A 13,196-nucleotide genomic window follows, 5' to 3' on the forward strand; every position below is an offset into this window, starting at 1 on the left:
CCGCAAAGCGGAGCTCCGTCGACCTTGTGTCATATTGCTGAAAATCAATAACAGTATATACTGTTTAGCCTAATCTACATAGCTTAAGTTAATAAGTCGGGATTTTATTATTGATTGGTGTATGATATTCGGATTTGAAATCGGTATTTTAGTAATCGGAATTAGTATTTTTGACCTTTCGGATTATTATTGAGTCGGACTTGTTATTTGTTCGGTTTATTAAAATTCGGAATTTTGAACATCGTCATTTTAAACATTAGGTATTTTTAATCGTCGGATTTATCAAAATCGAATTTATGAAGAATCGGAATAGTCATATTAGGAGTTTTAAAACATTCGGAATTATAAAAATCGGTATTTTGAAGTTCGTGATTTCGACTTTCGAAATTTCGTCTTTCGTATTTATGTAGTGTACCCCTGTAAAACTCATAATACAAAATTTTGATGGATATGAAATGAAAATAACTAACCAACAAAAAGTTGGAAAACCCCCACTTTGTCACTTCAAGTTCAATATCTCAAAAACGGCTGAACCGATTTTCATAAAACATGTCTAAGAACCATCACTATAAAACCTGCTATCAAGTAAAAAAAACCCGTTTAAGAGCTACGATGCCACAGACAGACAGTCAGACACATAGCGGTCAAACTTATAATAACATCTTTTGCGTCGGGGGTTAATGAAATGAAAAGTTTTTTATATATTTCATGAATAATCTCTTCTGGATGGATATACCTGCGAAAAAGCTTGGTATCCTATCCAAGGTTAGGCGATACTTCACTACGGACCAGCTCATTGGTCTTTACCGAGCCCAAGTCCGATCCTGCATGGAGTATTGCTGCCACCTTTGGGACGGTTCTGCTGAATATCAGCTAGCTGCTTTGGATTCGGTAGAACAGCGAGCGAAGAGGCTCATCGGCGTCACCTGCGATGCGATTATTTTTGTCGTCAGAGCCTTCGTCATCGCAGAAGAGTGGCTTCCCTGTCGGTATTCTACAGGCTACATTACGGAGAATGTGCTTCGGAATTGCACGACCTTATTCCACCTGCTCCTTTCTTCCACAGGTCGACCAGAAGTAGGCGGGTCTCCACCCTTACGTTGTCAGTATTCCAAATCCGCACAAAAGCGTTTCGCTCTTCCTTCATCAATCGCACAGCAAAAGAGTGGAATTCCCTGCCTGCGACTGTGTTTCCTGAACACTACAATTTGGCCGCCTTCAAGTCTAGGGTGAATGAGCATTTACAGGCAAGCGTGCTCCATCGTAGGCCTCATCCTCGCTTTCCATCAGGCGTGATTGTGGCCAAACGCAAGCCTATACTGTATAAAAAAAAAAAAAAAAAAAAATACCACCTGACTTCTTCTCATTATTGTTTACCTAATTAGTTAGGAACAATATTATTTTTAGTAAAATTATAAATAAATACTAGCCGTTGCCTGCGACTCCGTCCGCGTTGAAGTATGAAAAAAATTTACGTGTAATTCTCAGACCGACCGAATATGCACGAAAAAAAAAACATAAAAATCGGTCAAGAAGTTTCGGAGGAGTTTCGCCACAAACATTATGACACGAGAATGTTATATATTAAAAAAAAATGTCTACTAGCTATTTTCGGTATTAAGAAATGGTGGCAGTTTCATTGTGATGTACCATTGTGGCCAATAAACATTTAAACATCTGTGGCAGCATATTAAATAGACCCAAGAACGGCGTCTTTGACCTAATTTCTAACTAATAAGAAGCAAGTCGTCGCTCCATCTCGTTGGAGGCCTACCAACAGCTCGTCTCCCGTCGAGAACGTGACCCCATCGGTCATCAGTCCTGCGAGCAATGTGCCCCGCCCACTGCCTTCAGTTTCATGTTGGTAACCTTAGTTCTACTGGTAAGATCACGGGATCGCGGTGGAAAGCACAAGACCGGTCCGAGTGGAGAGCCTTGGGGAGGCCTATGTCCAGCAGTGAAGCTCTTTCGGCTGACATGGTGAAGAAGTAAATACCAACTGGACTCGCCTGGTTGACTAATTTTTACGTGACTTCGGCAATGGGCGCAGGCAAGTACGACCAAGCAAGCAAGTAAGGTATTAATTCGTGCGCTTCTGGCACATTACATTAACGCATGAATTATCAGGTCAACAAACATTCGGTCGTACACATCTCTCACACCAAGAGGGACAACTCTTAATCTCTTGGTGTCTAGCGAAAATGCTAACTGTCCACAAAGAACCACTATCTATGCACTATTAAGAATTCAACATCGAAACAATAGATTATCGAGGTCAATGTGGAGCTTCAATCAGACAATGACGGGGTCAACGGCGACATGGTTGCGTGAGTCAGACTCGCGGACATCCTATATAAGTATTCGTGTGGATTGGTTTATAACTCCTTACAAACTAAACTGTAAATCCTTTAGACTACCTACATATTACTACGTTTAATTCAGAGACAGAATAGACAGAATGGCCGTGGTCGTCGGTTAATGATTGGTCTCTAACCTTTCTGTCGACTTTTGGGAGAACTCGCACCAAGACGCGACGGATCGCTGTATTTTTAATTGAGGGAAACGTCTAAGTGCTCGATGAAATGTACGAATTGACCTTTATTCTTGGCAAAATGTACTAGTTTTCCCTTGCCTTCCACATTGCACGTATAGAGCACATCTATCCTGGGCCATTAGTTCGCCTTTTAGGACATCTACTTGGGCCAATCAACTTTTTTACCCACACTAATCAGTCCGCGACATTTTTCAAACAATTGCAGATTTTTGTAAGTAAACATGTTTTTTTCTGTAATTCAATAACTAGATGGTGTACATGAATTCATGCCATCCTACGTAAGTTCAACCTATTAAACCGTGAAATTTCTTGTTGGAAGTACGATTTTTTGGTAACGCAGGAGACGCCCAAAGTGTGGGTAAAATAGTTGATTGGCCCACTTATACATGGGCTCGTTCTACTCTAAAACTGGGCACGGCACGGCAGACTACATAAAACACATTAAGTTCTTACGTGATGGCAGCATCAGCTAGTTCCCTTCCGACCTCGTCTCTTGAAAAAGATATAGCCCCAGCTTCTACCCAGATATCCGCAGCTCTTGCACCCCAATTCTTTTCCAAGGAATCGAAAGATTTCACCACGACCACGTCCAAGTCCAAATACACACCACCGAATTTGTACAACGAAAGATAACGCAACACATCTGATGAATGAGATATCCGCCACCTTGTCCTATTCAACGCACCGCCCGACACCATAGACTCCAAAGGAGTACCTTTCGCGTATTTTCCTATATGTACTCTTGTTAACTTGATATTGGTTAGGTTTTTTATGACAGATATGGCTCCAGTTTTCAAGGCATAGTGCGTCACAGGAGCGGCAAACAGAACATTAATTTGCCAATCAGGATGCGCTCTGGCGGCAGATTCCACAGAACAAGCTTGTCGAGAGTTGAGTGTCCCACTGCAAGAAGTTTCGTGAAAGAATATGGACTTCGCTGGAGGGTTAAACTCTCTTGCATCGGCTCGTGGTAACGTCACATCTGTCTCTATGTAATGGCATGTTGTATTATCCCAAGGACCCCAATATAGGAAGTATACATCTGGATTGAAGTAGTTGATTAATAAAATCACCGTACCGACCATGATACCAGCGCCCAAAGCAAGGCAGGCGAGTATCTTTCTCCGTCTCCTTAGTTTATTACTGAACATTAAATTATAAATCATCGAGTATATCTTCTTGTACGTCATTTTGATGCTTTTCATGCTGTTGTATTTTCGGTTATTAATGAAACATTAAATTTTTTCTTCACCTGGCTCTTTGAATCAAAGCCAAAGAGATCAAAGCTTTGAATCAACAACGAACGGTCACTCAGCAACGTGTCATCAACTCTATAGGTACTAATACTCTTTGGTCAGAGTTTTTTTTAAATACCAAAAACAAATAAATAAAAAGAGTTCGTAACACAATCGTCAATGTTTTTTAGCTTTGGCACAATGTGGCCTTTATGGAATTGCCATCGAAATATTTTACTTACTATTTCGATGGGAATTGCATTTACGTAATTTGAATGGGGGTTTTTGACATAGGATTTATTCGATTTATTGCTAGATGACATTAGCATCATGCCGTGAGGTCCGTTTCACGTTACAGTCTCCCTTGCTCATTTAGTTTTTAATTGGTTTTTAATCAATCGCAAATGTGAGACAAATGTGAAATTTCTCAAATGGACCTCACAGACAGAAAAAGAACAATTAATGGTTTTCTAAGAATTAGAAAAAATTATCTTCGAATCGATTTACGTGGTCAAGTAAATTGCACGGTAAACATGGGTCCATCTTATTCTAAAGTTGGGTATAGGTAGTCATTCACGATGACGCGTGCCGTGGTTCTTATTACAATGTCTTTAATGACTAATTTTGTCAAAATCACGCGTCTTCGTGGATGGCACTAGGTGTACGACACGGACAGGACAGTATAAGTTTCTTAGGTGTTTATAAACATCTATAACTTAAAAGTGTCGAGTTTGTGTTAGAGTTTACTAATAAGACCAGAGGCCGTATTGCCTAACGTTTTTGTTTGACGCTCGCGATCGCAATCAAATGACAGCTTTTGTATGGGAAATCACCATTATATTTTTTCGTAGATGAGTTCAGGTTTATTCACGATGTTTTCTTCTGGGTAAAGCTGATGGTAATTTTTTAAATTTAACTGCGAAATGGTCCAATTAATTAACGCACATCTTTACAGTTTTGTGCAGAAAATTCATTATCATCATCATAATCATCATATCAGCCTTAGGACGTCCACTGTCGGACATAGGCCTTACCCCCGAGCGTTAGACAATAAGGCGGCTGGTCATCCGTCCTTGTCGTTGATGAAAATGCAGAAAATTATTTTATATAAAATGTCGCGCCAGATTCTTCGCGTTGCGGTGTAAAAAGTTGATTATTATTTCCGTTACTTGTGGCTAAATTGGTATCTTTTACGTAAAAAAGGTTATCATTAAAACGTCAATAATGATGATAGGCAGGCTGGTAGGTAACCATTAATCTTTCATTAAATATGATAAGAATGCGGTAGTTGGATAGATAACCAGGTACAGTCAAGGGTATAAATTTAAAATTAGGTACACAAGTATATTTGTCGCTATCGCTATAGCTGTTAGACATGTATAAAAAATATAATATAAAAGTGAACCGCCAGAACGGGAAAAAAAACGAACAGAGCAGGATAGCGCTCAACAACACTTGTTTTGACACGTTTCTCCCAAACAACGCATTATTTCTCTGGAATTTTAAAGCAAGTCGATTCTTTAACCTTGGGAATCGCGAAAAACTTGAGAAAATATGATATTGGGTGTGTACATTTTGTATATTAAGCAAAATAAAATCACAAGTTCAAACGAGCGATCAATGCCAGTGTTGCCATTCACGGAAAAAGAAATCTATTCATTATCCTGCATTGCAGTCTGTAAAGCTCTTTAACCCATTCATTGCCGCGCGCCTGCAGGGCTACTACGAAACTCGAATTTCGTGTCGTGCGGTCCCTCTAACAGATATAAGATCCATTCTTACCTGATAGCAGCATCAGCCACCTCCCTTCCTACGTTGTCTCTCGAAAAAGCCAGCGCTCCGGCAGCTACCGACTTAGCAGTCTCCCTTGCAGCCCAATTCCTCACCAAGGAATCGAAAGGTTTCGCCACAACCACATCCAAGTCTAAATAAACGCCACCGAATTTGTACAACGACAGATATCGTAACACATCTGATGAATGGGATATCCGCCACCTTGTCCTTTTCAATGCACCGCCCGACACCATAGACTCCAAAGGAGTACCTCTCGCGTACTTTTCTATATGCACTCTTAAAAACTTGACATTCGTTATATTTTTTAATAGAGCGACGGCCCCCGATTTCAAGGTATGGTCCTTCACAGGAGCTGCAAACAAAACATTAATTTGCCAATCTGGGTGCGCTCTGGCTGCGGATTCTACTGCACAAGCTTGGCGGGAGTTGAGTTCCCCACTGCAGGAAGTTTCGTGAAAGAATATAGACCTCGCTGGAGGCTTAAAGTCTTTTCCATCAGCGCGTGGCAAGTTACCATCTGTCTCCATGTAATGACACGTTGTATTCTCCAAAGGACCCCAATGTATGAAGTATAAATCTGGAGAGAGATCACTGTTCAATATGGTCAGTGTGCAGAGCACAATCAAACCAGTGCAGGCAACTATCTTCCGCCGTCTTAGTTTTTTACTGTAAAACATCTTGCTATCTACCTATCTAATAAATGTTTTTTATCACAATTTGGCCTGTTTTTTGGCATTATAATGATTCAGTCACTGTTAAAAATATGGAACGTTTGTATTCACAGAATCAGAATATCACCGGCTCGAGATTATGTTGGCCGCATGGCATCAGCACTTAGTCTTAATGAATTAAAATATTGGTTGGGTTTATTTTTCACTCACTCACTGGTTTAAATTTAGATCGTTGTTATGTTAAGATGCGTATGTGCGGACACGTTATAAAAACACCAAACAATCAACCGCCGACAGTGCCTGCCCGGCGTGTACTGGCGGCGGCCGGACGGCTGCGCTGCTTGCTGGCTGGTGTAGGTATAGTTATAGTATAGGGAAGGGACAGACAGCGAGCGAGCTAGTCGAGCTACTCGCGTGCCTGCGAATAAAACGAAAACGTCGCGTTTAAGTCATAGGCGATAAAGAGATAATAAACAATTATGATTAAAGATTAAAAAGTACAAACTCTGGTATTTACACGTTTTAACGTTTTTTAAACTGTATTTACCTACTGAAAGTGTGCCAAATTAACGCAATTCTAATTTCAGCGCCTGAGGCAACGAAACAAACTGCACAAAATAAGGTAGCGCTTGCAGTACAGATATCAAGAGAGTGATGCTTATGATTTGAATATGCAAGAGAAAAAGATCATAATTAGCACACTAATAAATCAATAGACATAGCACAAGAAATTAATTTCTGTCAGTACTTGTATAATATTTATCACGTTAAATGCTTATTATTCAATTTTAATGTTTTTATTAAAATTGTTTTTTGTCAAACTTAAAATCTAAATCACTTTTACCACAAGGTTTTGTACATATTTAAAAATAATACTTCTTATTTTTTGTGGTGAAATAGCGTCAGGATATTTGGACAAGTGAAAAATTGAAAAATGGACCACTTTTTGAGAAATAGCCATATGTCGATGCAGCACACAATCAGTCTTTCAAGTTTATTACGCATCTGTACCTCATAAGGAAAAGTACACCTTAATAGGATCACTCGCGTGTCTGTCTGTCCGTCTGTCACAGCCAATTTGCTATAAAAATACTCAACTGATTGAGTTAAAACAGTTAAAAATAGTCATACATATGTTAGTCGGTAACCTAAAGACAAACGTGTAACGTAAATAATGTTTCAAAATTTTGGGGATAAATTAGAAAAAAAAAATCGAACTGTTATTTTAAAATGAACATATTTGAAGTTACTTAAATAAATAACTTCAAAATTGACGATACTCCCTACTTTGTCTTGAGCACTACGGAGTTTAAAATATCGAAAAAAAAATCTACATGAACGGTTCACGGAAAGATAATGTCTATTCACCAAAGCAAATTTTTGAGTTATTGCGGTTTGAAAGTTAGTCATCACGAACTATTACTATGTTAACCATTAAAAAAAAGATGACGACATGTTCTTTTTTTGAAGTTACTTAAATAAATAACTTCAAAATTGACGATACTCCTACTTTGTCTTGAGAACTATGGGGTTTAAAATATCCAAAAAAAATCTACATGAACGGTTCACGGAAAGATAATGTCTAGTCACCAAAGCAAATTTTTGAGTTATTGCGGTTTGAAAGTTAGTCATCACGAACTATTACTATGTTAACCATTAAAAAAAGATGACGGTTTGAAAGTTAGTCATCACGAACTATTACTATGTTAACCATTAAAAAAAAGATGACGACATGTTCTTGGTCTATGAAAGAACACATGAAGGGTGATCTTCCGCTAGCCTTAAAGCGGAGGCTCGTCGACATGTGTATACTGCCTGTCCTAACTTACGGTGCTCAAACATGGTCACTTACTGAGTTACAGAAGACTAAATTGAAGGTTGCCAGAGAGCAATGGAGCGCAGTATGTTGGGAGTGAAACGGGTTGACCGGATCCGGAACACTATATTGCGCTCCAAAACACGCATTGCTGATGTGGGTGTCAAGACTGCCAGGCTGAATGGGACTGGGCAGGCCACGTCAGCCGTATGGAACCCAATAGGTGGGCTAAAATAGCCACAGACTGGATACCACAAAATGGACTTCGGCGGCGTGGCAGACCCAGGCGTCGATGGCGGGACGATCTTGGACGCCTTTCTTCGCAGCTGGTCAGAGATCGCCCAAGAAAGGTAGAGTGGAGGACATGGGGGGAGGCCTTTGCCCAGCAGTGGGACACATCTACAGGCTTCTAAATAATAATAATAATAATGTTCTTTCCGTGGGCCCTTCATCTGTAGATTACAAAAAACCTATAAGAAATTGTGGTGAATTGTTTTAAATATAGGACGAGGGGGTACAATTAATGCCAAAAAACATAACTATTAAAAAATCTCATCGTACGGAACATGTACACTCGAACTAACTGAATCGTGACCCACTGTGGAACCTTTTCGTAGTAAAAAGTCGTAGTGAAATCACATTGCTTGACAAGGCAGGGGAATTTTTTATTAAAACACTTACTGCAGCAGGCTGGGGGCAGGCTGAAAACCAGCGCTGGCAGCTTCTGAGCAAGCGCAGCATAAGCTGAGCCTGTTCCTTTTGCCACACAGTGCAAGGGACTGGCAAACGCATTTTTTATTAGTTTATTGTCTATTTGTATTCTGTGTGCCTATCCTGTATTGTTCATGTTGGCAAATAAATCAATCTTCTTCTTCTTCTTCTTACTGTGACAACGTTCTACGGTGGGTCAGGAATCAAATGGTTCGACTGTACATTGCAGTAAAGTAAAGAGTGAGTGAGATAGCAGTATTCGATGAAGGTCAATAAAGCACGATGTGGGCGTAATTTGAGACAAAAAAATATAAAACTGTTAACTACGTAAATGACAATAAAGTGCTGGCTACTAGTTTTTGAAATTTAAGACTGTATTTGTAGCGAGCAATTATTTAGCTCGTAACCTTAATAAAAAAACTCAAATAAGGTTTTGTTTTCTTCTCGTTCTAAATACCACCGGGTTTGTAGTAATTTACAAAAAAATCTTAATGTGTTCCATGTGCAGCTGACTTGTCAAATGGGCTTTCCGGGTAATTTTATATAATACCGGATTATATGCAACATAAAAAGCTTCAAATATGCATGATAATATGCTAGGAATATGCATGAAAACTGTTAATGTATGCAACATTGAATTAAGATTTTTTTACTTTTTATTCATTTAAAAAAACTAAATATCGACACTGACAAATAAATATTTAAATTTTTAACAAGATGCTGTTCTGAATGTTCAGTACTAAAACTGTGCTTTCAATCATTGAAAATAATTCTAAAAGTGGAAAAATACCGTTCCACGTCCACTGAGTTAACTGAGCAGGTATTTGAATTTGAATGCTAACAGCATTTATTGCTTGTGGCTATGGATCATCAATAATATGTATTGAATTTTGTTTACTGATGTTGTAAGGACTTACTGTCTCAATGTTAATCGACGTAATATTATCCGATGATTCTGTTGGGTTAAAACCGTGTAAAGTTTACAACTTGGACCACACGTCACGCGAGAGGTAGCGGTGGCACGCGCATGCTCCGTAACGGCAGTCGCTGCAATTGCTCTTCTCAAGCTTTATCTCATTCACGCCTTTATTCCGTGTGGATTAAAGTTGCAATTTAAACGATGTGAACGCACTAGTAAGATAGGAAAAAAACTGTCATATTGTGAATCAACAACGGATTTTTTTCATCAGAATACCCCTCCCTTCCCGCAGTTCCCGCAGAGGCCGCAGCTTGAGGTGCTTCTGATTGGTTGATTTAGATTTCTGCCAGAAAATTCATGTAGGTACCTCCGCCCGGATTGCTACCACCATCTTGCTCGCTAATTCTGACGTGAAGCAGCAGTGCTTGTACTGTTGTGTTTCGGCGTGGAGAGTAAGACAGCCGGTGAAATACCTGGCACTTGAGGTATCCCATCTTAGGCCTCTAGGTTGGCAACGCATCTGCAATACCCCTGGTGTTGCAGATGTTTATGGGCGGTGGTGATCTCTTACCATCAAGAGACACACTTGCTCGTTTGCAATCCAGTCAAATAAAAAAAAAGAAGTCCAAAATCTGTCGTGTTGTGTCGTGATGATCTCACTTCTCTCTCTCTCTCTCTCTTCTCTCTCTCTCTCTCTCTCTCTCTCTCTCTCTCTCTCTACAATTTTTGCTGATTTGGGACCATTTCGTGACATACAAATTTCTTAATTTTTTTAATATCTTTTTATTATGCTTCGCTACTTTGTCACGAATAAATGATTTCTATTTATATGCTTGTGATGCGACACAACACAAGCCGTCACAACACACTGCATCAGATAAATGTGAACGCAACCATATAAAATGTATGAAACTAATACCATTCTGATGCGTCACGACACATCACGACAGAGAAATCTAAACCGGGCTTTAGCCGCATTCACATTTATCTGTTGTGTTGTGTTGTGATGCTCTCATTCTCTCTATACCTTGTGATGCGACACAACACAACACACTGCATCAGATAAATGTGAACGCAACCATACGTGGCGTTATCTGGGAAAAGGTACCTTGTTGTCGGTTCTAGTTTCCGAGATAATCGCGTTAAAAGTAAAATGTCGAAAAAAAACATTTTTTCTTTTTTTACTCTATATTAATAAGCAGGGTCTAAATTTTAATTTGACAAAGACACAAGCTTTTAAATCGATTTTTTATGAGTTAAAACATCCCTTAAAGTTTAGTAAGAAAGGTACCTTATTGTCGGTGCCTCTCTTGAATGCTTTCTGTGCGCTCGGTATCGGTTTGGAAGACGTGTCGGACGTCGGTAGGTACTTTGTCGGCGCGTCATCATCATCATTATCATCCCAGCCTATACGTCCCACCGCTGGGCACAGGGCTCCTCTCAGAATGAGAGAGCTTGGGCAGTAGTTCCCACGCGGGCCCAGTGCGGTGCTCGTCGCCGCGTAAAAAACGTCAGTCAGAATCATCATAAAATGCGTTTAATTAGAGTAAGGTAAATCATCAATTACTAGCCACCATTAGGCGGTAGCCAGTTAGGGCCTTATCACACTAGCGATTTGCGGGCGAGTTGAAAGCGAGGCGAGCGCGCAGCGAGTTCGCTTCGAGCGCGTAACGATTTCAGCGCGACCACGCAACAATATCGCCGCGAGCGCGCAACGATGTCGCTGCGAGTTCGCTGCGTTAGCGCCGAAGACGCCCTATTATTATTATTAGCGAAAGTCTACAATATGGCGTTTTTGGCACTAAAGCAGCGAACTCGCGGCGATGTCGTTGCGCGCTTGCGGCGAAATCGTCATACGCTCGCAGCGAATTCACTGCACGCTTGCCTCGCTTTCAACTCTCCCGCAAATCGCTAGTGTGATAAGGCCCTTATTGACGATTTACGCCAATTTCTTTTTTTTTTTCGACTGAATGGAAAACGAGCAAGTGGGTCACCTGATGGTAAGAGTTACCACCGCCCATAGACACCTGCAACACCAGGGGGATTGCAGATGCGTTGCCAACCTAGAGGCCTAAGATGGGATACCTCAAGTGCCAGTAATTTCACCGGCTGTCTTACTCTCCACGCCGAAACACAAAGCTAATTTTTGTTAAAGCATTTTTTTTATATAATAAACAACGGTAATTCAACACGGAGTAGTTCTTATTTAGTGTCCAATTACGCATAATATTTTTTCCTTCGATAAAATCCAATGGAAATATACTATAAATAGAAAATTAAGTAAAAAAATCCATCAACCTTTATTTTTTACTTTATGCACTTTGGAAAGGTAAACTATAAGAAAACAGTTGTCCAAGTACAAAATTGTTCTTTGAAACCTGAAAGCCTGTAACAATGTACTCCTCAAATAGCATGTTATCTATGTAACTTCCAACAACAACATACTTTTATTGGGTGTATAAGTTTGAATTCAATTTTCTCATAATCACCTTTTCTAGCTTTTGAGGTTCAACAATTTTTTTTAAATATCTATTAAACCTACATGCATGTTTCTTACATGGGTCGATAGCTAAATGTATGTATGTAGATTATGGGGATATCAATAACTCAATACCGACAACAAGGTACCTTTTCCCAGATAACGCCACATATAACATATTATAACCTAACCAACAAAAAATTGGAAACCCCCGTCACGTCAAAGTTCAATATCTCAAAAACGGCGGAACCGATTTTGATAAAACATATCTAAGAACCATCGCTAGAAAACCTGCTTTCAATTAAAAACAAAACGCATTCAAATCGGTCCACCCGTGTTAAGAGCTACAGTTCACAGACAGACACACAGACATACATAGCGGTCAAACACCCCTCTTTTTGTGTCGAGGGTTACCGATACCGTTCTGATGCGTCACGCACGACACAACACGACAGAAAAATGTGATAAGATTCAGTCGTTAAAAAAGGTATAACACCTCTCTTTTTGCGTTAGTAGTAAATAGTGATAGTAAGAAGTTTAGGTACTCGGAAAATTTCCAGGGAAAATAAAAAATACAGTTAATAGCACGAAATGTATTATTAATACATTTAATAAAACATTTTGCATCATTATGCAACAGTTCAATACGATCTAGAATTACAATTAAATTGGTTTTCACGTAATAATTAAATAGCTATATCGTGCAGTCGGCCTAAGTTAATACAATAATTGCAATACATTTTTTTAATTTTTACATTTATTTAAAATTTTATGAATAAAAAAGCTACTATAAACAGCACGTTTTTTACATACACTATAATATTAACTTTTAAATAAGGCGTAATGCCCTCAATTAAACCTTAATACTCACTAATTGTGGTTCAAATTGCAATTTACTGCTAAATTTTACAGCCATTTCTTTTAGACTCAACATCTATACAGCGCAGCAATTTACTCTAAATTTGTTTGAACAATGTATTGCATATTTCATTAACAATAACTTTTATTTTAACAATT

The 13,196-nt window shown here is 39.3% G+C and overlaps 2 protein-coding genes across 2 annotated transcripts; both read right to left on the reverse strand.

Moving 5' to 3' along the window:
• Window positions 1-2,706: 2,706 nt before the first annotated feature.
• On the reverse strand, window positions 2,707-3,834 carry LOC141429274 (lactosylceramide 4-alpha-galactosyltransferase-like). The gene has a single exon (XM_074089564.1). The coding sequence runs from the start codon at window positions 3,757-3,759 to the stop codon at window positions 3,004-3,006; it is 756 nt and encodes a 251-aa protein (XP_073945665.1). The 5' UTR covers window positions 3,760-3,834; the 3' UTR covers window positions 2,707-3,003.
• A 1,733-nt stretch (window positions 3,835-5,567) lies between these two features.
• Window positions 5,568-6,625, reverse strand: LOC141429276 (lactosylceramide 4-alpha-galactosyltransferase-like). The gene has a single exon (XM_074089566.1). It carries the CDS (start codon window positions 6,258-6,260, stop codon window positions 5,568-5,570), a length of 693 nt encoding a protein of 230 aa, XP_073945667.1. The 5' UTR covers window positions 6,261-6,625.
• Between the last annotated feature and the right edge of the window lie 6,571 nt (window positions 6,626-13,196).

Source organism: Choristoneura fumiferana, chromosome 6, assembly GCF_025370935.1.
Source record: "Choristoneura fumiferana chromosome 6, NRCan_CFum_1, whole genome shotgun sequence".
NCBI lineage: Eukaryota > Metazoa > Arthropoda > Insecta > Lepidoptera > Tortricidae > Choristoneura > Choristoneura fumiferana.

Bases quoted from the DNA above. Each gene is read 5' to 3' on its own strand.
- LOC141429274 (XM_074089564.1), bottom strand. From the start codon at position 3,759: ATGAAAAGCATCAAAATGACGTACAAGAAGATATACTCGATGATTTAT.
- LOC141429276 (XM_074089566.1), bottom strand. From the start codon at position 6,260: ATGTTTTACAGTAAAAAACTAAGACGGCGGAAGATAGTTGCCTGCACT.